Source organism: Saccopteryx leptura, chromosome 4 (genome assembly GCF_036850995.1).
Source record: "Saccopteryx leptura isolate mSacLep1 chromosome 4, mSacLep1_pri_phased_curated, whole genome shotgun sequence".
Classification (NCBI taxonomy): Eukaryota; Metazoa; Chordata; class Mammalia; order Chiroptera; family Emballonuridae; genus Saccopteryx; species Saccopteryx leptura.
The window spans coordinates 49,498,868-49,523,060 of record NC_089506.1 but is presented as its reverse complement, the minus strand read 5'-3'; the positions used below and the strand labels follow the sequence as shown (position 1 = coordinate 49,523,060).

The 24,193-nt window shown below is 36.0% G+C and overlaps 2 protein-coding genes and 1 non-coding gene across 3 annotated transcripts in view; 1 reads left to right on the top strand and 2 right to left on the bottom strand.

The window, feature by feature from the left end:
* The window catches only part of UBAC2 (UBA domain containing 2), a 242,298-nt gene that overhangs the window by 42,269 nt on the left and 175,836 nt on the right, over positions 1–24,193 (top strand). The window contains exons 3-4 of the mRNA XM_066380618.1: positions 9,344–9,463; positions 10,378–10,487. Of these exons, the coding sequence (XP_066236715.1) occupies positions 9,344–9,463; positions 10,378–10,487 (230 nt within the window). The remainder of the gene's footprint in view (positions 1–9,343; positions 9,464–10,377; positions 10,488–24,193) is intronic.
* Positions 18,055–22,177, bottom strand: GPR18 (G protein-coupled receptor 18). Its single transcript, XM_066383697.1, has 2 exons — positions 21,984–22,177; positions 18,055–19,376 (listed from the first exon to the last, which is right to left on the bottom strand). Exons 1-2 carry the CDS (start codon positions 21,992–21,994, stop codon positions 18,347–18,349), a joined length of 1,041 nt encoding a protein of 346 aa, XP_066239794.1. The 5' UTR covers positions 21,995–22,177; the 3' UTR covers positions 18,055–18,346.
* LOC136404685 (small nucleolar RNA SNORA31) lies at positions 19,802–19,927 on the bottom strand. The gene has a single exon (XR_010751398.1). It is a non-coding gene; the product is annotated as a small nucleolar RNA SNORA31 (small nucleolar RNA).

Below are 24,193 nucleotides of genomic sequence, written 5' to 3'. Positions count from 1 at the left end.
CTCCTCTTTCATTTTGGATTTTGTTTATATGAGTTCTTTCTCTTTTTTCCTTGGTAAGTCTTGCCAAGGGTTTGTCAATTTTGTTGATCTTTTCAAAGAACCAGCTCCTTGTTCTATTAATTTTTTCTATAGTTTTTCTGTTCTCTAATTCATTTATTTCTGCTCTGATTTTTATTATCTCCTTTCTTCGGCTGGTTTTGGGTTGTCTTTGTTCTTCTTTTTCTAGTTCCTTAAGGTGGGAAGTTAAGTGGTTCACTTGGGCTCTCTCTTGTTTGTTCATATATGCCTGAAGTGATATGAACTTCCCTCTTATCACTGCTTTTGCTGCATCCCATAGATTCTGATATGTCGTATTGTCATTTTCATTAGTCTGTATATATCTTTTGATCTCTGCACTTATTTCTTCTTTGACCCATTCATTTTTTAAAAGTATGTTGTTTAGTTTCCACATTTTTGTGGGGTTTTTTTCCTCTTTTTTGCAGTTGAATTCTAGTTTCAAGGCTTTATGATCAGAAAATATGCTTGGTACAACTTCAATTTTTCTGAATTTGCTGATGTTGTTTTTGTGGCCCAACATATGGTCAATTCTTGAGAATGATCCATGTACACTGGAGAAAAATGTATACTCAGTCACTTTGGGATGAAATGTCCTGTAGATGTCTATCATATCCAGGTGCTCTAGTGTTTTGTTTAAGGCCACTATGTCTTTGTTGATTCTCTGTTTGGATGACCGATCTAGAGCCGTCAGCGGTGTATTGAGGTCTCCAAGTATGATTGTGTTTTTGTCAGTTTTTGTTTTAAGATCAATAAGTAGCTGTCTTATATATTTTGGTGCTCCTTGGTTTGGTGCATATATATTAAGAATTGTTATGTCTTCTTGATTCAGTGTCCCCTTAGCCATTATGAAATGGCCATTTTTGTCTCTGAGTACTTTTCCTGCCTTGTAGTCAGCATTATCCGATATGAGTATTGCTACACCTGCTTTTTTTTGGATGTTATTTGCTTGGAGTATTGTTTTCCAGCCTTTCACTTTGAATTTGTTTTTATCCTTGTTACTTAGATGAGTTTCCTGTAGGCAGCATACAGTTGGATTTTCTTTTTTAATCCATTCTGCTACTCTGTGCCTTTTTATTGGTGAGTTTAATCCGTTTACATTTAGTGTAATTATTGATACTTGTGTGTTCCCTATTGCCATTTTATATCTTGCTTTCTGTTAGTTTTGTGTCTTGTTTGATCCTTCTCTTTTGTTTTTCTATCTTTTGTTTTTATTTGGTTGTATTCCATACATCTTTCCACTGTTGCTATCTTTTTTATCTCATGTGCTTCTGTGGTGGTTTTTTCAATGGTGGTTACCTTTGAATAATGAAAAGGGTCCCTACCCTGTTCATTGTAGCAAACTATTTTGTGAGTACTTTTGCACTCCATCGTCCTTTGCTACTGTTAATCTCCATCTTCTCCCCCTCTTTCTTTTTGTTGTTGTCACAGTTTAAATTTGGTTTTATTGTGTTCTTCTTGGAGCTTTTACTTGTGGCTCTGTTTTTTTTTGTTCTTTGTATCTGATTGGAGAACCCCCTTTAGTAATTCCTGGAGTGGGGGTTTTCTGATGATAAATTCCCTCATCTTTTCTGTATCTGTGAATGTTTTTATTTCTCCTTCATATTTGAAGGATAGCTTTGATGGGTATAGTATTCGTGGCTGAAAGTTCCTCTCTTTCAGGACTTTAAATATTGGGGTCCATTCTCTTCTAGCTTGTAGAGTTTCTGCTGAGAAATCTGATGATAATCTAATGGGCCTTCCTTTATATGTTGTATTCTTCTTTTCCCTGGCTGCCTTGAGAATTTTTTCTTTGCTGTTGGTTTGTGTCAATTTCATTATGATATGCCTTGGAGTAGGTTTGTTGGGGTTAAGAAAACTTGGAGTTCTGTTTGCTTCTTGAACTTGAGGCTTTAGTTCTTTCCACAGGCTTGGGAAGTTCTCATCTATTATTTGTTTAAGTATGTTCTCCATTCCATTTTCTCTCTCTTCTCCCTCTGATATACCTATTATTCTTATGTTATTCTTTTTGATGGAGTCAGATAATTCTTGTAGGGCTATCTCATTTTTTTTAATTTTTGAGTCTCTTTCTTCTTCTCTCTGTTGTGCCTCAAGTTGCTTGTCTTCTATTTCACTAATCCTCTCTTCTATCTGACCTGTTCTATTAGCTAAGCTTGTTACTTCGTTTTTCAGCTCGTGAATTGAGTTTTTCATCTCTGTTTGATTTGTTTTTATAGTTTCAATTTCCTTGGACATATATTCTTTGTGTTCATTGAGTTGTTTTCTGAGCTCCCTAAATTGCCTTTCTGTGTTTTCTTGTATATCTCGGAGGATTTTTAGGATTTCTATCTTGAATTCTCTGTCATTTAGCTCCAAGGTTTCCAATATATTAAATTTTTTCTCCATAGATTTTTCCTCATCTAGCTGTGTTACCTCTCTTTCTTTTGTATCCATGATATTCGATTTTCTCTTCCTTAATGGCATCTGAGGGTGGTTTTGTTGATAGTATTAATGAGATTTAATAAAGAATAAAAAGTTTAAAAAAAATAATAAAAAAAATCGAAAAAAGTTGTTTTTTTTTTTAAAAAAAATTAAGAATGAAATAAAGAAAAATAAAATAAAATAAAAATTAAAAAAAAAAAGAAAAAAAAAAAAAAAAAAAGGAAATTATTCCCCCCCTCCTTTTTTCCTCTCCTCTCCTCTCCCCTCTTTCTTGATAAAATCTTGTGGTGGACTGTGAATTATAACAAACAATGCCTGTGATGGAGGGCCTGAATTGGGGAAAAGTAATAAAGGGGCAAACAAAACAAAAAAAAAAAGAAAAAAGAAGAAGAAGAAAAAAAGAGCGTATGGACCCACAAAAAGCAAATAAGGAAAAAATTTGGGTCAAGAATAAAATGATTTGCTTTTAGGTGTTGGTTGTCTAAGAGTTATGATGAGAGGATTAAGAGGAAAATGGAAAAATGGGGGGACAAATTAAAAAATTACTATTGTATTTAGTGGAACAAGAACTAGATAATATGGAGAGCCAGGGATGGGAGCACTGCTAGTGAGTTAAAAAGGTGAAGTAAAAACCCCCCAGAATGCCACAAACATAAGTTTGAGTCCCAGATAAGATAATTTGTTTGTTATTGAGGTTTGAGTGAGAGGAGATGTAAAAAAGAAAGGAAGAAACTAATATAGAGGGAGAAAAGAAAGAGAGAGAGAGAGAAAAAAAAGAGGGAACCACTAAAAGAAGAAAAAAGAAAGGGGAGAGAGAGAGAGAGTTAAGGGTTTTGGAGTGCAACCCTCATAGAGAGAAAGGAAGAGAAGAGAAAAGATAATGGGAGATGTAACACTTATGGGTAGTGTAGTTCAAGGAGAGGAGAGAGTAAGACCGGTAGAGAGTTAATCGGCCAAATTGGAGGAGGAAAAAAAAAGTATCAAGAATGAAGATAAGAGAAACAAACGAACAAATATAATAAAATGGGATAGGTTATAAAGTCTGCAGATTATTCTTGATTTTGAGAGGTTATCTTCTTGCTTTTTCTTTTCTCTCCCTCTTCCTGGTCGGTGACTCTGTACCCCGGGTTTTGCCCCTTTGCCACGCTCAGGTGGAGGTTTGCAGTTGATAAGTCTCTATGGCAATGTCATGTATTGTGCTTTAGTCTCATTGGCAGTCTAAGCTATTAGCATTTATAGGCTCCGACAGTGAGAGAGTCCGTGTTCCTAGAGCCTTTCTCCTAGTCTTTCCTTCCTCAATTAGTAGCCTGATAATCCAGCTATGGGGTTGCTGCTGCCTCTGCCTGGATAGTAAGAGGCTCAAAGAGCTGGCAACTCCCCACTCTATTTCCACTCAGCACAGGGCTCTGGGTAAGGCTCAGTCAGTCAGAGCTGCTAGCATAATCAGGCGGGCTTTCCGGCCATTCAAAGACCTCTGGCTCTGCCACTCTGTCCGGTAACACAAGCGGGTGCCCACTTCCGGGGCGCTTGGAGGAAACTCTCACTCACTGGCTGCGCGCGCAGACCAGGATATCCGGCCAGCAGTCTCACGCTCTGAGTGAAACCCCCAACCGCAGGGAAAAGTTGCAGCGTTGGAATTGAGTCTCGCTCCGTCCCCGTGCGCGGCTTTTGCAAGGCGCTGGGGCGGCCCGAGATTCCGCTTTTGGCCCACACAAAGGCCTCTGACTCTGCTCCTCTATGCGATAACACGATCGCGCACTGCCGGGGCACTCAGAGGAATCGCTCACTCCTTATCTGCGCGCGCAAACCAGGATATGAAACACCCTCCGGCACGGAAAATCTCCACCGTTGGAATTAGTTCTCACTCCCTCCCATGCGTGGCTTTCCCAGGGCGCTGGGGCTGCCCAGAGACTCTGCCCTCGGCCCACAGAAAGGCCTCTGACCCTGCCTCTCCGTGAGGCAACACGGGCACTGACTCCCGGGGCCTAGGAAGAAATCTCTCGCCCACTAACTGCGCACCAGCCAGGAGACCGGGTAAAATGGCCGCACCGCTTGTCTTTCTTTGTTTGGGTTTGGCGCGAGTGTTAGCTTGTATTGCCCGGGTTGCCACAGGATCAGATTTTCCTCGGCTTGGATCTCTGTGCCACAGCCTGGTTCGGCCGTTTGTTTCGCGGCCTGGATGTATTCACCCCCTTTGCCCGCCTCAGTTTCTATATTCACAGTTACCAGAGAAAGCCGCCCTGTTTAGGTTAGTGAGGAAGGCGGAGCATTTCTTACTCCCTATTTCCTTCGGGGTTTGGTTATATATTTAGCCAATTTTTCACTCAATCATACCTTTGGGTGTATTGCGAAGCATCTGGAAGCTCCAAGTATAGGTTTTTCTGTTTCTGGTTGAAGATCTTGTTGAGTTTTGGGGGAGATTTATCGGTATCGCTTCCTACCCCGCCATTACTCTGACCGGGATATTGTATCTTATCGAATGCCTTTTTTGCATCTATTGATAGGATCATATGATTTTTGTTATTTGTTTTGTTGATAATGGTATATATTACGGTGATTGGTATCTGTATATTGAACCACCCTTGTGCTCCTGGAATGAATCCCACTTGATTATGATGTATTATTTTTTTAATATGTTGTTGTATTTGATTTACTAGTATTTAGTTTAGGATTTTTGCATCTGTATTCATTAGAGATATTGGTCTGTAGTTTTTGTGTGTGTGTGTGTTGTCCTTGCCAGATTTTGGTATTAGGGTTATGTTGACTTAATAAAATGTGTTAGGGAGTATTGCTTCTTTTTTTTGAAAGACTTCGAGAAGGATAGGTACCAAATCTTCTTTAAATATTTGATAGAATTCACCAGTGTAGCCATCTGGCTCTGGACCTTTATTTTTGGGAAGACTTTTGATAGTTGTTTCTATTCCTCCCTGCTTATGGTTCTATTTAGATTTTCCAGTTCTTTGTGACTCAATTTAGGAAGATTGTATAGTTCTAGGAATTTGTCCATTTCCTCTAGGTTGCTGAATTTGGTGGCATATAGTCTTTCAGAGTATTTTACTATGATCCTTTATTATGAAGTCTGGAGTTTCTCCTCTTTTGTTTCAGATTTTGTTTATATGAGTCCTTTCTCTTTCTCCCTTAGTCTAGCCATTGGTTTGTCAATTTTATTGATCTTTTCAAAGACCCAGTTCTTTGTTGAATTTTTTCTATAGTTTTTTGTTGTTGTTGTTGTTCTCTATTTTGTTTAGTTCTCTTAATTTTTACTGATTCCTTTCTTCTGCTGACTTTGGGTTGCTTGTGTTCTTCTATTTCTAGTTCCTTAAAGGTGTGATGTTAGGTTGTTTGTTTGGGATTTCTCTTGTTTCTTGATATCATCCTGTAATGATATAAACTTCCCTCTTATTACTCCTTTTGCTGCATCCCAGAAATTTTTATATTTTGTGTTGTTGTTTTTGTTTGTCTATATATATTTTTTGATCTCTGTTTTGATTTATTCCTTGACCCAGTCATTTTTTAGAAGTACATTGTTTAATTTCCACATATTTGTAGGTTTCTTTACTTCTTTTTTGCAGTTGAACTTTCATTATGGTCAGAAAATATGCTTGGCGTAATTTCTATTCCTGAATTTGTTGATGTTAGTTTTTTGGCCCAACACATGGTCTCTTCTTGAGAATGTTTCATGCACATTGGAGATGTGTATGTGTAATCTGATGTTTTGGGATGAAATGTCCTCTAAATATTTATTATGGTCATTTAATCTAGTGTGTCATAATTATTGACACTTTAGGATTTCCTATAGCCATTTTGTTTTGTTTTCTGGTAGCTCTGTGTCTTGTTTGATTCTTCTCTTTTGTGTTTCTGTCAATTGTTTTTGTTTGGTTGTAATCCGTACTTCTTTCCCCTGTTTATTCTTTTTTAAGCTGTGTGTTTCAGTAGTGGCTTTTTCATGGGTGGTTACCATTAGGTTATTAAGAGAAAAATGTTCATATGTACAAGAGTCTTTTGACTTATGAGTGCTTCTGCATGCCATCCTCCTTTGCTACTGCTGATATTTATCTTCTCCCCTTTATGTTATTGTTGTTACAGATTATCCTTGCTTTTATTGTGACCTTGTTGGAGCTTTTACTTGTAGTTTTGATTTGCTTTGTTCTTTGTGTCTGGTTGAATAACCCTCTTGAATATTTCCTGCAGTGGAGATTTTCTGGTGATAAATTTCCTCAGCTTCTGTACATCTGCAGAAGTGTTTATTTCTCCTTCATATTTGAAGGATAATTTTGATGGATGTGGCATTCTTGGCTGGTAATTCCTTTCTATCAGTACTTTGAATGTTTGAGTCCACTCTCTTCTGGCTTGTAGAGTTTCTGCTGACAAGTTTGATGATAACTTAATGGGCAATATGTTTTGTTCTTTATACAATATGTTATGTTCTTTTCTCTAGCTGCCTTGAGGATTCTGTCTTTGTCATTGATTTTTGACAGTTTTATTATGATGTGCCTTGTAGTAGGTCTGTTTGAGTTGAAATAACTCGGCCTTCTCTTTGCTTCTTGGATTTGAGGCTCTTAACTCTTTCAATAGGCTTGGGAAATTCTCATCAATTATTTGTTACAATAGGCTGTCCATTCCTTCTCACTCTCTTCTTCTGATACACCCATTATTTTTATATTGCTCTTTCTGATGGAGTCAGACAATTTTTGTAGAGCTCTTCTGTTTTTTAAACTCATAAGTCTTCTCTCTCCTCTTCTTTCTGTAGCATCTCTAGTTGCCTGCCTCCAGTGTCATTGCTTCTTTCCTCTATCTGGCTTGTTCTATTAGGTAAACTTGCTACCTCAGTTTTCAATTAATGTATAATGTTCTTCATCTCTGTTTTTAAAGTTTCAGTCTCCTTGGTGAGGTGTTTGTTTTGTTTTCTGAGCTCATTAAGTTTCCTATTGATGTCTTCTTGCATCTCTTTTGAGTGTTTCCAGAACTTTAATTTTGAATTCTCTGTCATTAAGCTCCAAGGTTTTCATGTGATTGAGATTTTTCATTTTTCTTTCTGAAGTAAGTCTGTCTTGTGTAGCCATGGTTTTTGACTTCTTCCTTGATGGTATTTGAGTTGTATTTTTAAGAATGCTAACAAAAAAAATTTTTAAAAATAAAAAATAAAGATAAAAAAATACAGTAAGAATATAAAAAATTTTAAAATAATGACAAGGAAAGAAGAAAAACCACAGAAAACAAAGATCGTTTGGTCACGTTGATTGTTGTATATGCCTAAAGTTTCAATGTTATTCTAGTGCAGTTATGGGATTTCTGAGGGAGAAAGGAAATTTAGAGATGTCACCTGTATTCTATATGTGTGCCTGTGATGATCATTGCTAACTGATCCTGGCATATGAAATGAATTATAGTGACCATTTCTAAACCATTCCAGTGCCCTCATATTTTGGAGTACACTAATGACAAAGACTGCCTAGTGTCTTGCTTGCAGCTGTTAGAGTTTGAAATGTGTTGATAGTTGGTATAGTCTATATTCTCATTTGTATTACTGTTATTATTTCTGTTGGAAAGAACATTGGTCGTATGACTTCAGACATGTAAAATATTTTCTCGGTGCCTCTACTCCTTATTTTAAAACAGAACTAGTTTTACCAGTGGTCATAGCAGCTTTATTCGTAACAGCCAAAAGGTGGAAACAATACAAATGTCTGTTAACAAAAGAATGGATTTTAAAAACAATATAAACATACAATGGAATATTTTTAGCCTTTAAAAGTAATGAAGTTCTAAAACATGCTTTAACATGAAACTTGAAGACATTATGCTAAATGAAGTAAATAAGCCAGACACACAAAGGACAAATGTTGTATGATTCCACTTAAATGAGGCATCTAGAATAGTCAAATTCTTAGAGATATAAAGTAGAATAATGGTTACCAGGGGCTGAGAGGAGAAGAGAATGGGGAGTTATTGTTTAATGGGTGCAAAGCTTTTGCTTGGGATCACAAAAAGTCTGGAAATATTAGTGATTAGGGGTACAATGTTGTGAATGTTCTTATTACCACTGAATTATACATTTAAAAATTTTTTAAATGATGTTTTATGTTATGTATAATTTACCAAAGTAAAATTGATACAAAAAAAATAAAAGGTTAATATTTGTTTTACCTATCTTTATAAGGTAATTCTGAAGGGCAAATAATATCAAAATATTTTGTAAATATCATCGGGATTATCTTTAAAAATCTGGAAAATATTTAAAAAGTCTCAAAGTAGGTCTTTGAGTAGCTCTTTTTTCTTTGTATGTCCCCTTGTGTCTTTGTCACACAAGGAGAAATGGATATAAATAAACCAAAAGTTAAATTATTAAAAAATTTTAAACTTGGTAATATTTAGCAACAGTTGCCATAAATTGACTTGTACATGGTTGGAATGAAGTAGGTTGGTCATTAAAATTAAGCTCAGAAATGGATTTTACTGAGTTTAATCCCAAATAGCTTTTCTGTTACAACTTCTTTCTTCATTTAGTAGCATAAAAACAAACATCTGTTAGCCTTTCATTCTAGCTCACATATATATATATTTTTTTTACTGTACTAACCAGTTTTAAATTTTTTCACAGGAAATTTTCTGTCTTAATGAGAATACATATTCTTATAATAAGCAAAAAAATTTTAAATACCCTTTGTGCCATTATATGGAAAGAATTTTTGTATGAGAGAGTTGAGCTCCTTTCTTAGGAAAAACACATACATAGTTTTCCATTTCTGTATGCATTATTATTTTGCTTAGAGTATAAAAAGTAAGCAGTATAAAGTAAACATAGTAAATCTGGTCAGGAAGCATCCTGAATAAATCTTACTCTTTTTGTTCTTTCTAAAATCTCTAGATTTGGAAGCTGATATGTGGAAGAATAATTTGCCTTGATTTGAAAGATACTTTCTGCAGTAGTCTGCTTATTTATAATTTTAGAATATTTGAAAGAAGGTATGGAAGCAGAAAATTTGCGGTAAGTTTTTATGTATATTCTCTATTATTAGGTTTTGGAAAACATTTTTTGCTTTTTATTATATTTAAATAGTTTTATTTTGTTATTATAAACCATTATCTTTTAATTACATAGTCCTGAATCTGAATTGGAACATGGACATTAACCAAAGAAATATTTTATTTTATTTTATTATTATTATCTTTTTATATTTTTCTGAAGTTAGAAGTGGGGAGGCAAAGAGACAGACTTCTGCATGTGCCCAATCAGGATCCACCTAGCATGCTCACTGGCGTGATGCTCTGCCCATCTGGGGCATTGCTCTGTTGCAACAGGAGCCACTCTAGCACCTGAGACGGAGGCCGTGGAGCCATCCTCAGTGCCTGGGCCAGGTTTGCTCCAATGGAGCCTTGGCTGTGGGAGGGGAAGAGAGAGATGGAGAAAAAGGAGAGGGGGAAGGGTGGATAAGTAGATGGGCGCTTCTCCTGTGTGCCCTGGCTGGGAATTGAACCCAGGACTTCCCCATACCCCGGGCCAATGCTCTACTGCTGAGCCAACCAGCCAGGGCTACCAAAGAAAAATTTTAAATTTAAACCCCTGGCATAATAAAATAATGATGATGATAATAGATAATCATATCAGGTATGATTAGGTAATAACAATTTTAATTAGGATTTTGACTTTAATAAAATTCTGATATCTTATTTTGCTTAATAGTTTGTGTATTACCTTTTAAAAATAAATCATGCTATAAGTACCTTTTCTTCAATGTACCTAGAATTATGTAAATTAATGCATTTGACCAATATAGTTCTTACTTTCTTATTTTGAAGTCTCTTCTAATAAAAACAAACTTAATTGAACTGGTTCTGATTAAATAAATGTTAGTTTATTTTTTGCAGATATTTCTATATAATGTTTTGTTTTAATTTTAGTCCTTTTTGCTGGGTTCCTGGGTTTTGTCAGCCTTGTTTGACTTCATCCTTGTTGAAGCAGTGTGGTATTCCTTTGGTATCACAGCATCCAGGAATTTACCTTCCGGATTGTAAGTAGCTTCATTTATAACTAATTTAATCTAAAGTGAAAGTCAATAAAAGAATACTTTAAACTTCTAAATAGGAGTAAAATTGATTTTATATACGAAAAAAATCTAGGTATACTTACATTTTCATTATGTTTTTGAAACAATTTATTTTATACTCACTCTTTTTTAGCTTTGAAATCCTATAATGTAGAGAATTTTTAATGACCTTCCTGTGTTGATTCTGAACATAGAAATAATTTTATATATTTATTTTAAAGTGAAATTTTGTCTTTGTAATTTCCTGAAATAATTAAACACAAAAATACAAAGTTTAATTAGATTAGGAAAATTAATTTGTATGATGTTAAGCTTCTGAAAAATGATGTTTTTGAACATTGGTATTGTTTATATACTGCCACCAAAGATAAAACAAAGTCAGTATATAGGTTCCAGCTTTTAAATAACCTACAATGGCCAACTTAACTCAGAATATATATACTTTTATATTATGTTAACCTTCTTTAAAAAAACAAACAAACAGGTATTAATTTATGAAATATCTAGTATGTATATAGGAGCAGAGTTGTTAGCACATATCAGTGACCTTGAAGCATCTCTGAATTAAGTATTGGAGACTGCATTTGAGAAGTACTTTGAAATTAGGATACCAGATATTTAAAATTCTGTGTGTACTAACTTCAGCCTTATTTTAATTTTGAATTTGTGTTTTTAAGAATTATACTGCTCACAAAAATTAAAGGATATTTTATTGCTTCATATTCATTTTGAAATATCCCCTAATTTTTGTGAGCAGTATAATAGACGACTGTATGTATCTTGAGTCAGATTCACTTTGGATCACTTTTTTAAAAATATACAATAGTTAGTGATTTAATAGCTTTCACATTTACATTGTTTGTATTTACTTTGTAGTGTCCTTTATGAGATTTACATAATTATAGTTGGCATGAATGTCAACCTTTTGCTGGTTTAATAATATATGATTCTGAATAATAATTGAATGGAGACAAAATTCTGTGTCATTATTATCATGCGGTTTTTGTTGAGTTCTATACGTTGTAATTGTAGTGAGAATGGGAAGTGTAAGTTGACGATTCTGCTATTGTGGAAAATGGCAGCCATCAGGAAAGATTTCATGTTGATTCAGGAAAGCAGCAGATTACTAAATCATTGGTTTTTCCCAAACATTTCTCACTCAGGCCAATTTATTTTAGTTCTCTACAAGGCCTACTGAGTTATATAGAACAGTATATATGGGTCATGTGAGTTTGTCTTAGAATAAATTTTGGGCATGGATAGAGAAACATAGTTTTTAACTCTTATTTACATTGTCCCCTTGTCCGATGACCTGTTTTTTCTTTTGCACATATAGTTGAATGAGTTATTTCTTTATGGAATCCTGTTAACTGGTACATATTAGGAGAGTTGATTCAGCTTTGAAGTTGAGAATATTTTGATTCATAAAGCAGGAAGATATTTACCTATTTAAATCTTAGTTCATAGCAAGAGTTACAAACTTGAAGAGATTCAAAAGTTGTAGGATCCCCTTTGAAAGAAAATATAAATGTTAATTCAACCTTCCCCTGAATGAGAGTACATTCTCTTTCCTTTTCAAATCATGAAACATGACAGTATGGCTTTTTAGAATCTTGAAGCTTTCTCAAACATAGACTTTATGGAACATAAATCTTTACTTCAGTAAAGATATTTTGCATTTTGTAAATATATCTTTTATTTGAAGATAGCAAAGCTTCAAAAACTCAGGAGGGGAAACTATCCCATAATGATCTTTCCCGTCAATGCCAAAATTATCTTTTCTCTATATTATTCTTCACTTCCTATTTATCTTTCTCTTCCTTTTTTTTTTTTTAAACCTCAGCACTTCTAAATTTTCTTATGTAAATCTCACCAGTATCCAACTAATTTCTAAAGCCAGTGGCTTATTTCCACATGTCTTATTTGACCTTTCAATAGCACATTAAATGATTTTGACCCCTATTATTTCATGAAATAACCTCCTTCCTTAAGTCCTAGCACACTATCCTCTCAGGTCCTAATGTGACCTTATTTACTGTCTATGGCTCCTTTCTCAGTCTTATTTCAAGTTCTTTTCCTGGGCTATCTTGTCCACTCCTATGATTTCAGCTACAGTTAACATCTGTTGTAGGTTTCTCAACTCTCTATTTTTCGTCTATATTACTCTCCTGATCTTTCTGGAGTCCTATGTAGTGACTTCTGAGACTCAGGAAAATTCATCATGTTCAGAAGTGCTCATCTCTTCTGATCTCCTCTCTTTCTGTACTCTCATACCCTCCTTCTGTATTCGTTTTAGTTAATGGTATTTCCATCTACTTATCCAAGTTTGAATCTCTCTTGTCTTATCATTGGAGTAGGGCACCAAGTCTTAATAATTCAAAGTCCTGTATAAATCACTTTTTTATTAATTCAAAGTCCTGTGTAAATCATTTTTTTATCATTATCTCAGTCTAAACTTTAATCTTTTCTTGCCTAAATTTTTGCAGTAATTCTCTAGTCTTTCTATCCATTTCGAAGCATTCCATGCAATGTTATCAGAAATTATCTTTCTAAAATGCAAGTTTGACCATGCTAGTCTTCCTTTGAAAAATCTTTAAATCCTCATTTACTTCAGAATAAAAGTTAGACTCCTCCTAGATGACATCAGGGCAGTCTAGAATAGTGGGAATGGCATACTTTGCCATCAGATAAACCAGACTTGAGATTCCAGCTCTGCCACATATTTCTTGTGTATAATCCTGAGCAAGTTACTTCTCTTGCGTTCCATTTCCTGAGCTCAATCTATAGATGACTCTCAGATGTAAATGGAGGATCAGTCTATACTTCACAGGGCAGTGGAGAAAATTAAATACGCTCACTTATGTACATGTCCTAGCAGTAGCATACCCCCAGTGTTTTGGTTTTCTTCTTTTTCTTCAAAGCCCTCATAATCTGACCCCAGTCCAACATTTCAGGCCATTCCCCATCAGTCATTCAACTTTCTTTATCCCCTCCCTCCCTCCCTCCCTCCCACCCTTCCTCCTTCCTCTTTCTTATCTTCTTTTCTTTCTTTCTTTTAAGTGAGAGGAGGGGAGATAGTGACAGACTCCCACATGCACTCTGACGGTTATCTACCTGGCAACCCCTGTCTGGGGCCCAGCCTCAAATCAACTGAGTTATTTTTAGCACCTGAGGCTGATGCACTCAGACCAACTAAGCTATCCTCAGCACCTGGGGCCAATGCTTGAATCCAATGAGCCACTGGTTGCAGGGGGTGAAGGAGAGGGGAAGAAGTAGATGGTTGCTTCTCTTGTGTGCCCTGACTAGGAATTGAACCCAAGGCTGCCCATAGCGGGCTGATGCTTTATCCACTGAGCCACTGGCCAGGGCCTCAGCTTTTTTAACATTCTGTGTATTTGTGGTCTCATGCTTACTTGGTTTTCTTTCTTCACCCTACCGCCCTTTGGTGATATTGTCCTTTTATGTGTATTCCAACAAATTTAAGATCCTTATTAACATTTATTACATTGCATTGTCATTATCATTATCTAGGACTTCTATGCCATCTTACTATCTTTGAGAACTAGTTGGACTTCATGTACTCATTGCTTTCTATTCAGTCACATGGAAGAGATCGCTATGATTACAGTGTAGTCCCATAAGACTGTGTGGCAGCGCTTTCAACCAATGTACTGCAAGAATTTTTAGAGCATGCAATACCTGACTGTTTAATCAGGGGCACTAGCCTCTTTTCCCTTATTGTCAAATAAAAAAAAGAAAATGACAACTGTCAACACAACAGCAGCCTTTCAGTGTGAATGAATCAAAATTTTGCAAGTTTTTTTTTTGTTAGATAGACAAAAAATAGAATATTTTCTGGTGTGCCACAGAATTTTAGTAATTCGTTTATGTGTGTTGTAAGATAAAAAAGGTTGAAAATCGCTACTGTATCATAAGGTCTTTGAACCATAGACCTGTTCATCTCTTTTTCTAGTGCTTTGTATAGAAATCATACCTGGCATCTCATAGATTCTCATGATTACGATTTGAAATTCAAAAAAAGTAACCATTAGGTTTTGACATTAATGTTAGCTCCATTATTAAAAGATGTGTATATTAGAAGATTTCCAGTAACTCATGCCTATCACTCATCTTATCCTTATATACTTACTATTTTTTGTTAGTATTTACATGTGAATGTCACATTGTTTCCCAGAATCAAACCCCTGCAGAGAAGTGGAATTTTGAGTTTTTATGTATCATGTTTACATATATCTAATTACAATACTTAATATAATTATTTTTAATGAACTGTTCTAGATTATAATTTTTTTCCATTTTATTTATGACACTGATTAACAAAATTATACAAGTTTCAGGGCACACTTCTACAACACATCCTCTGCACACTGTATTGTGGGTCACCACCCCAAGTCAGGTCTCCCTCCATCACCATGTATCCCCTCCATACCCTTCCTCTTCCACCTTCCTTCACTCACACCTTCTCCCAGCAGTCGCCACACTGTTGTTCATGTCCTTGGATTCCCCCCCCCCTTTTTTTACCATTTTGCTCAATCACTCCCCTAGTCAGCACCCCCACCAGCTGTCAGCAGATTATCTGTACTTGTATGGTGAGAACCATGCCATACATTTTCACTTTGCTGACTTTGTGTTAAAGCCATTTGTTGTGTTTGTGCTCTCAGTTAGAACTCTTCTCAGCAAGAAGAGCCATTGCAGAGAAGTTGTCATTTCATAAGTTACATAAGAGCAGATTAATCCACGTAGTTTAAGAGTAGGAGGCTATGACTGTATGTATGTACCATAACCCTACATATACAGGAGTTATTTCCATTTTTTTAGAAATAATTATTCGTGCTTTGGCTGGATAGCTCAGTTGGTTAGAGCGTCATTCTGAAGCACAGAGGGTGCCAGTTTGATCCCCAGTCAGGACACATACAGGAACAAATATTCCTGTCTCTCTCCTGCTCTCTCCCTTTCTCTCTCTAAAATCAATAAAATAAAAAAAATAATAATTATTTGTTTAAAGATATCTATTAAAGAGTATTACTTATTTGACTATTCAAACTGGAAACTCTAGGTAATTTTTATTTTGTTGAGAAACTACATCTCAGTATCATCTTGACTCCTTTATCTTTTTTATTATTAGAGAGAGACAGACAGGAAGGGAGAGAGATGAGAAGCATCAACTCGTAGATGCAGCACTTTAGATGTTCATCGATTGCTTCTCATGCGTGCCTTGACCAGGGGGCTCCAGCCGCGTCAATGACCTCTTACTCAAACAAGTGACCTTGGGCTCAAGCCAGTAACTTTGGGCTTCAAGCCAGCAACCCGGCACTAAAGCTGGCAACCTGAGGGTTTTGAATCTGGGACCTCAGTGTGCCAGGTCGTCACTCTGTCCACTGTGCCACTGCCAGTGAGGCTCTACTCCTTTTATCTTATTTGTAACTGTAAGATTGTTTCCATTCTGTGAGCTTATTTCCTTTTTATTATTAAAAAATTGGTGATTGACATGAAAAGAGAACTGATTGATTTCTAATCCTAGTTCTCTAGCTGAGCATGTCATCTAACCTCTTTGGACCTTAGTTCATATTTAAAACAGCAGGTCATCTAAGGCAGTGGTCCCCAACCTTTTTTGGGCCACGGACTGGTTTAATGTCAGAAAATATTTTCACGGACTGGCCTTTAGGGTGGGACGGATAAATGTATCACGTGACCGAGACAAACGTCAAGAGTGAGTCTTAGATGGATGTAACAGAGGGAATCTGGTCATTTTTAAAAAATAAAACATCATTCAGACTTAAATATAAATAAAACGGAAATAATGTAAGTTATTTATTCTTTCTCTGTGGGCCGGTACCAAATGACCCACGGACTGGTACTGGTCCGCGGCCCGGGGGTTGGGGACCACTGATCTAAGGGATCTTCTAATGCTAAAATGCTGTTTTATGATTAGGCTCCTTTGTGTTTATTTATTTAAAAGAATATGAATTTACCCAGGTTAATTATAGAAATCAATTTATAACCAATGCATTGATGTGATTCTAAGTCCCATTTGGAGGCGATCATGTTAAGAGTAATAAGAGTAATTTAGCAGAGAGGAGCTTATAGTTGACTCATTTGTGTACTTCTGTAATATTTAGAATACAGGCTTTAGAAATTATAGTTCACTTTCTTTTTAAATGGAGAAGTGACTAGGTTTACTTTATTAGGGGAAATTAAATGGTAAGGTCCCTAACTAGTGCTATTTATGCTGTGATATATGACCTGGAATAAAAATCTGTTTTGTAATGTGATGTTTAATCACATAAGAAGAGCAAGCTCTTTATTTAAAAAAAATTTTTTTTGACAGAGACAGAGAAAGAGTCAGAGAAAGAGGGACAAATAGGGACAGACAGACAGGAATGGAGAGAGAAGAGAACCATCAGTTCTTCGTTGCAGCACCTTAGTTGTTCATCAATTGCTTTCTCATATGTGTGTTGACTGGGGGTGGAGAGGCTACAGCAGACCGAGTGACCCCTTTCTTAAGCCAGTGACCTTGGGCTTCAAGCCAGCGACCTTTGGATTCAAGCCAGTAACCATGAGGTCATGTCTATGATCCCATGCTCAAACCAGTGACCCTGCGCTCAAGCCAGATAGCCCGCTCTCAAATCGGTGACCTCAGGGTTTCGAACCTGGGTCCTCCATGTCCCAGTCCAGCACGCTTTCCACTGTGCCACCGCCTGGTCAGGTGCTCCCATTGGTCTTAAGTAGAGTCTGGTGCTTGGTAGGCTGTCAGTGTTTATTGAATAACTATGGCCTGTTTCCAAAAGAAAATGAATTCAGAGTTTCGGAGAGCCAATGGTCATGGCTTCTACAGGCTCCCTCAAGTGCTTACTCCCACTTATTTTGCTTAGCAGCAAATAACAGTGATGAGTTATTTTTGTAAGGATTCTGGAAGTTAGGCTTAGAACACAAAAATGCTGGGTTTGGACCCCCAATTCTGAATATAAATTAGCCAAAGGGAGCTGCATCTAGATTTAAAATACTTTCATCAAATTATTTCAAATAGTAGCTGGATATTTTTCCTACTGACTTGATATCATGACTCACTTGTACATAGAATTAAATCCAAAAAGCTAAGTCAACTGCATATTTAGATAAGGCTTGAATATGAAACACAAATTGGATGTTTTCTCCTAATATCTCATGAAAATATTCTATACAAATTTTAACACACACACACACACACACACACACACACACACACACACACACAGTAGCATAAGCCCAAGGGAAAGTGGGGTTGGATGTAGGGGGAGAAGGGTGCAAAGGAGGGGAAATGGGGTGGAAAGAGACTTCGCATGGGGCATGGGGGCACAGTGTGGTGTGTAGAGACTGTTATATTGAGTGGGACATTTGAAACCATGTCAAAACAAACATTTTTTAAAATTTAAAAATAAAAATAATGAGTTTATTAGAATATTTCAGAATATTTAATTATATTGCCACAATAAGATCCCACAAAAGATTTTTAAAAAAAGATTTTATTTATTGATTTTAGAGAGGGGAGAGAGAGAGAGAGAATAAGAGGGGGCGGGGTGGGGGGAGAAGCAGGAGGCATCAGCTTGTAGTAGTTGCTTCCTATCTGTTCCTTGACTGGGTAAGCCCAAAGGTTCCAATTTTATCCACTGTGCCACCACAGATCAGGCCCCACAAAAGAGTTTTTAAATTAGATTTTATTTTTTCAGGAGAGAAGGGACTTGATAATATTACAAAACATCCACTGACTCTAGGGTAATTAGTAAAGCAAATTTAAGGAGATTGAAGACTAAAAAACTTATCATTCATAACATTTCACTGTTTATGTTGCTTAGTGACCGTAAACTACCTGATCGGAAGCTTTTTCTGCGCACACTCCGAAGGTAATTGCGGTATAGCATGACACTGATGACTCGAGCCTGAAATTGTTTCGAAACAATGTAGTAGAGAATCACATCCAGACAGGTACTGAGGTTCATGAGGAAGGTGGTAAAGGCTCCCCAGGGATTGTAACTGTTCTCGTCCCCATCCAGCATCAGGAAAGCAAAACAGATGTGGAAAGGCGTAAAGCAGACGAGCACCTGCACCAGGAGGGTGATGATGATCCTTATAGACTTCTCCTTGACTTTTGGTTTCAGCTTAGATGTCCTGCCATGAAGGAGACTGTGAATAATGACCAAGTAGCACCCAATCATGATGAACAGAGGAATCAAGAAAAAAAATATCAGTCGAGTGAAGTTCAGTATGTTAATAGATTTTAAATAAATGATGTCAGAAATTTTCAGGCAGGTAGCAGGGATGGAGGCTTTATCGGGGTCTTCATAGAGCAGTAGGAGTGGGGTGGTGGTTGTCAGGGTCATTATCCAGACTCCCACGCAGGCTAGCACAGCTTTGCATGTTTTTTTAAGTTCTTTGGCATATTTCGGCTGCACAATGGCCATGTATCTGTCAGCACTGATAAAAGCAAGAAGCCATAGGGCAATACTTGGATAAAACACAGTGAGTGCCCCAAGAATCTGGCAGAAGTATTTTCCAAATGGCCACTCACCTTTTGCATAATAAAACATTCGAAAGGGTAAGCTCATTATAAATATTAGGTCCAATAATGCCACATTCATCATGTAGATAGTTACAGTGGTTCTCTTCTTGGTGGTACAACTAAAAACCCATAAGGCAGTGACATTAACAAATAACCCAATTATGAAGATTATGCTGTAGAAGACAAGGGCTGCAATTTTGTATTCATCTGGGTATGAGCTGTTCGAAGAGCCAGGCTGAGCTTGATTGTGAGAGGTGGTCATCTTACAGTTTATTGATGGGCATGACACTTGGGAACTGTAAAATAGTTAAGAAGATTAGGAGGAAAATCAATAGTTGCTGAAAAATATGTGTTTAGCATTCTCATACTTGGCATGTAGTGGTTTCTAATTTTGAGAGTATTTTATATTGTAGAGTCAATATATATGTCTTAGTATTTATTAATAAATACATTTCCTAGATAATTATTGCTAATCTGTACTAACCTATTAAAGTGGTATGGTGTGTTGTAATGCACTGGCAGATTTATGCATTTTTCTCTCTCCCTGACCTTCTTTCTTCTCCCCCAAAGAATAAACTTTATGATTTTTTCCCCTATAGTATGAAATTGGGAAGCTCTTATTCCAGAAGTAAGCAATCTTAGATTGAGACTGATTGGGGAAAGGCCATACTGAATTCTGAATCATACAATATCATTTGCCACTTTTTTTTTCTTTTTCTGCAGATGTAGTCCCCTATTCAGTCTGGGCTGCCACGAAGACAGACAGAGAGCGCAGGGATTCTTTCTTTCGCATCCTTGTGCAAACCAAAAGAACATCAGACTGTTCAAGGTCTGTCAGTGGATGCAGCCCTTTGCCACTTTCATCATCTGCATTCTGTTTAGATATTTTGTAACCCAGATTAGTAATAGCAAATAATGCATTTTTTCTCATTTAATACAATTTTAATATATAAAATATATATTAGAACACTAATAAAGAAACAATATAACTGGTTAATTCCTTAATGTACACAGTAATTCTCATTTGAGATCAGGAACTTTCCCTTTCACTGGTATAGCCCCATTGCCTACTGAGTAAATTGTAGGTAGTCAAAAAGTAAATATTTACTGAATTGATAGATGAGTGAAGGAAGGAACCTTTGATGAGGTGACTTTCAGAAACTACTCTCTTGTTTGTCAAAGAAAGCTTGCTTTGTTGGCCATTAAACTTTTTTTTATGTGGTAAATACTTCTTCCTAGTATTATGTCTCTATAAATTATCATAGGTCTAGAAACAGCAGTGTCTTGTGCTATGGTCTACATATTAAGAAACTGACTCTTTGAACATAGTTGAGCAAGTTCCTAATGCACAGTTGGGAGTGCCTAATGCTGAGTCTTCCACATGGTGTTTACCAGTGTTGTAGAAGCAGATTTTGTTGCTTCAAGGTGCACACAGAGCAACACATTAAGATTGATAGTATAGTAGTTTTCATGTCCTCACTCTAACCAGATACAAAAGCTTAAGTGTTATTTGTCAAATTAAATTTGAAAAAGGAATATCAAGCACAAGTAGTTATTAATAAGATGTTACTCAATAACTTTATGTGTATGCAAAAACGAATTCCCATCACCAAAAAAAAAAGTTTTTTTCTAATGGAAAGGAGTTTAGTGTGTCCCTCAGTGTGAAACTTCCATCACCTATGATGTAGTTTTAATACCAGTGATTTTAAAAATAGTCGCTACAAAGAGATGGAACCTTGTGGCATCCCCTTGAAATATGGAGGTGTAAGAAGAGTCCTTCAAAACTGTCACTTTGCGGAGCGAGCTGTCTCTGTTTCAGCTCTGTGGAGGAGGTTAGCAGTTTGCTCAATGCCATCATGGGCTGTGGATAATTTAAAAATAATTTGAGCAGTTGCTGTGGACAAACACAATATGAGTTTGTTTTTCCCATCCCTTCCTCCTTTTCTTTCCACCTTGTTTCCTGCCTTCCTTCCTGATTATAGCTAATTTGCCAAATATTTAGGATAAATATGACTTTAGAATAAATATCTACATATAAAAGACTTAATTAAAATGTCCAAATATTGATGTGACTATAATATTAATTTCTATCAAATGTGGAAAGTGTTATATAGAAAAACTAAATCTTCAGTATCATACAAAGGACAATCATTTCAGAGGCATGACTTATCTTTAACTTTCAGTGAATTTTTAAATAACAGTAATTGTGAACAAAATGAAAATTTGTATCCTTTTTTTCTTTTAATACTGCATCAGTACACCCTTCACCCATCCTCATCCCCAGATTTTGTCACATTAATTCTGTATTTACAAACCGTTTTTGAGTAAATCTTGCCCCCCACTATTGGGTTCAAACTGCTTCTTTGTTACCAGCACTGGTGTTCATTTGCGGAAGGTTGAAAAAAATATGCATGATCCATTTGTTTTAAAGGCATAATCTGTATAGGTTGTTCTCTGCACACAGATAAATTTTTAGATTAATATTGAAAAGTGTTTGCTTCTAAGTCAGCATTTTAAAAGCTTTCAATTCTGTGATTATATATAATCTTTCTTTTCTTAAAAGTCTTAAGCATTTTTGAAACAATGTAATTGAAACCTAGTGATGACTTTTTTGCAGACATCATGATCACCTTTATAAGTGATGACTCTTAAATATGCTTATAATTTATCATATCAACATTTCCTAAGTTGAAAAAAATTATATTTCCTATTAATGTAAAACTATTGAAAATAAATGATAAATCATATTAATAATTCAGGAAGGTAACAGCATAACTCATTTCAAGATTCTTCACATCTATGGTTTCAGTAATGTACTATTAAAATAAAAAATGATTTTGAAATTTACTAAGTACAGCATTACTTCTGATAATCTGTGATGAAGTTAATTAAATGCAACTTACCTTTTGTCCATCAAAAGGCTGTATTAGAGAAGAACATTTTTCGTTATACCTAGTTCCATAAAAGAGGTATCTTTGATTTTCTTCTCTTTCCGGAAAAGGTATAATTAAGAAATGCTATCTGTTTTTGTTTTAGATTCTTCTTTTGCTTTAAAATGTTGTTTCGAATATAATTCTTGGTCTGGGAGTTGTACTTGTTGCTGCTTTGTGTCTTTCAGGAAGTACTCTCTGAAATAAGGCTTTTCAACTTGTGACTGGATGTGGTTTTTTTCTCTTTCACAAATGATTTGTTTATGAAGTTATGCTTAGCATAAGCTTCCCTTGAAATGGTGCCATGTATTTAAGAGAGTCACAGAAAAGGGAGAAATGTCTTCAATTTGTTATTTTGATGCTTCAGGTCTGCATCATCTATTGAAGAGTATGAGATTTGATGTTGACTAGTATGGGATTCAGAGTATATAGCTTCTTTATTTTTTAAGCTGTGTGACTTAGTCTTGTTACCTACCTACTCTGAGCCTTTGTTCCTACTTAGTTTGTATGCAGTTAAAATAGAGATAATACTTCATTTGATAGGATTGTGATGACTTAAAACCAGACAAATTCCAAGAATTTAACATAATACCCAGCACTCAGGAGCTCCTAAACAGAGGTAACTCTTTACTACAAAGCTCCTAAAATCATAGACTATCCACTTTTTACCATTAAAACATTTTTAAATGGTTAAAATTGGAATCCTCAGTTATTTGCTTCTGCTTTGCATATATATGTATACTTTAGTTTGCTTTATTTTTTAAGTTTATAGTGCATTAATAGCCCTTTCCTGTCCTATGGAAGTCTAGAAATAATCCTTTTGCTTAAACATCCCTACAAATTGCTACAAAATGACTCTGGCAGTCCTTAATGGAATAATTTACATATTAGGAGTATTTTAATCTAAGCAGGGAAATGAAACCAACAGAAAGGGAAGTGAGCAACCCCAATCATCACCTGCCTAGTTATATTACATTTTTTACTTTCTTTTTTCTTAAAAAAATCACTATCTCATTTGGTTGTCCTAAAATTTTAATTTTCTTTATATTTTGTTGTGCTTGACTTGTCAACTTTTAAAAGGTACATGAACTGAAATGAACTGTTCTTTTTAAGTTTAATACCGAAAGCACTCTCCCCTTTTTTCCCTCAGGCAAAATCATAGTAAGTCTGACTTATGCAAGTTATTCAAATTCTTGTCTTTGGTGGTTAAGTACTTTTGATCATCACAGCCTTCTAGAACAGTGTTAGTCAACCTGGTCCCTACCGCCCACTAGTGGGCATTCCAGCTTTCATGGTGGGCAGTAGTGGAGCAACGAAAGTATAAATAAAAAGATAGATTTAACTATAGTAAGTTGTTTTATAAAGATTTATTCTGCCAAACTTAGTGAAAATTCGACATAAAGTACTTGGTAAGTAATTATTAATATGCTTTAACTTGCTGTAACTCTGCTTTATAAATTTTATAAAGTAAAGTTACTTCCTTACTTTATAAATCACCATTACTGTGGAACCAGTGGGCGGTTAGAAAATTTTACTACTAACAGAGATACAAAAGTGGGCGATAGTTAAAAAGGTTGACTACCCCTGTTTTAGAATAATGGGTTTTAGAAGCTTTGGCAACAACCAAAGAAATAATTTCTTGTATAGATGAGGATTTGAGGCCCGAGAAGGCCATGACTCACTGAAGAACTCAGGCCACAAAGGTATAACAAATTCTTCAAGTACTAAAAGTTCTTCCCATTTCTGTCCCAGCTGCTCTAATCACTTCTTGTTATGGAGTTGTTACCAGGGAAATGACGGAACCTTGATTCTTGTCTTGCTTGAGAGAAAGAATTCAATCAAGATACAAAATATAGCAAGCAAAGCAAGAGTTTATTGGCTGTCCAGGAATATACTCAGGAAGGCCTGAGTGGGCAACTCACGAGAATGAGTGCCCCAATTAGTTGCAGAATTTAGGTATTTATGGGCTTTACTTCCTGGACTTTCCCATTACCGGTTTTCTTTTTCTTTTCTTTCCTTTCCTTTTCTTTTCTTTTTTTCATCTTCTTCTCATGTATCTGTCTTCACTGTATTGCTGTATGGCTGATACCATATCAGGGACCTGGAGACCAGCTGTCTGGGTGTGGGGAGGTAGATCTTGCATACCAGGAATACATGGGGGCAACTCCTCCCTCCCCCTCTTT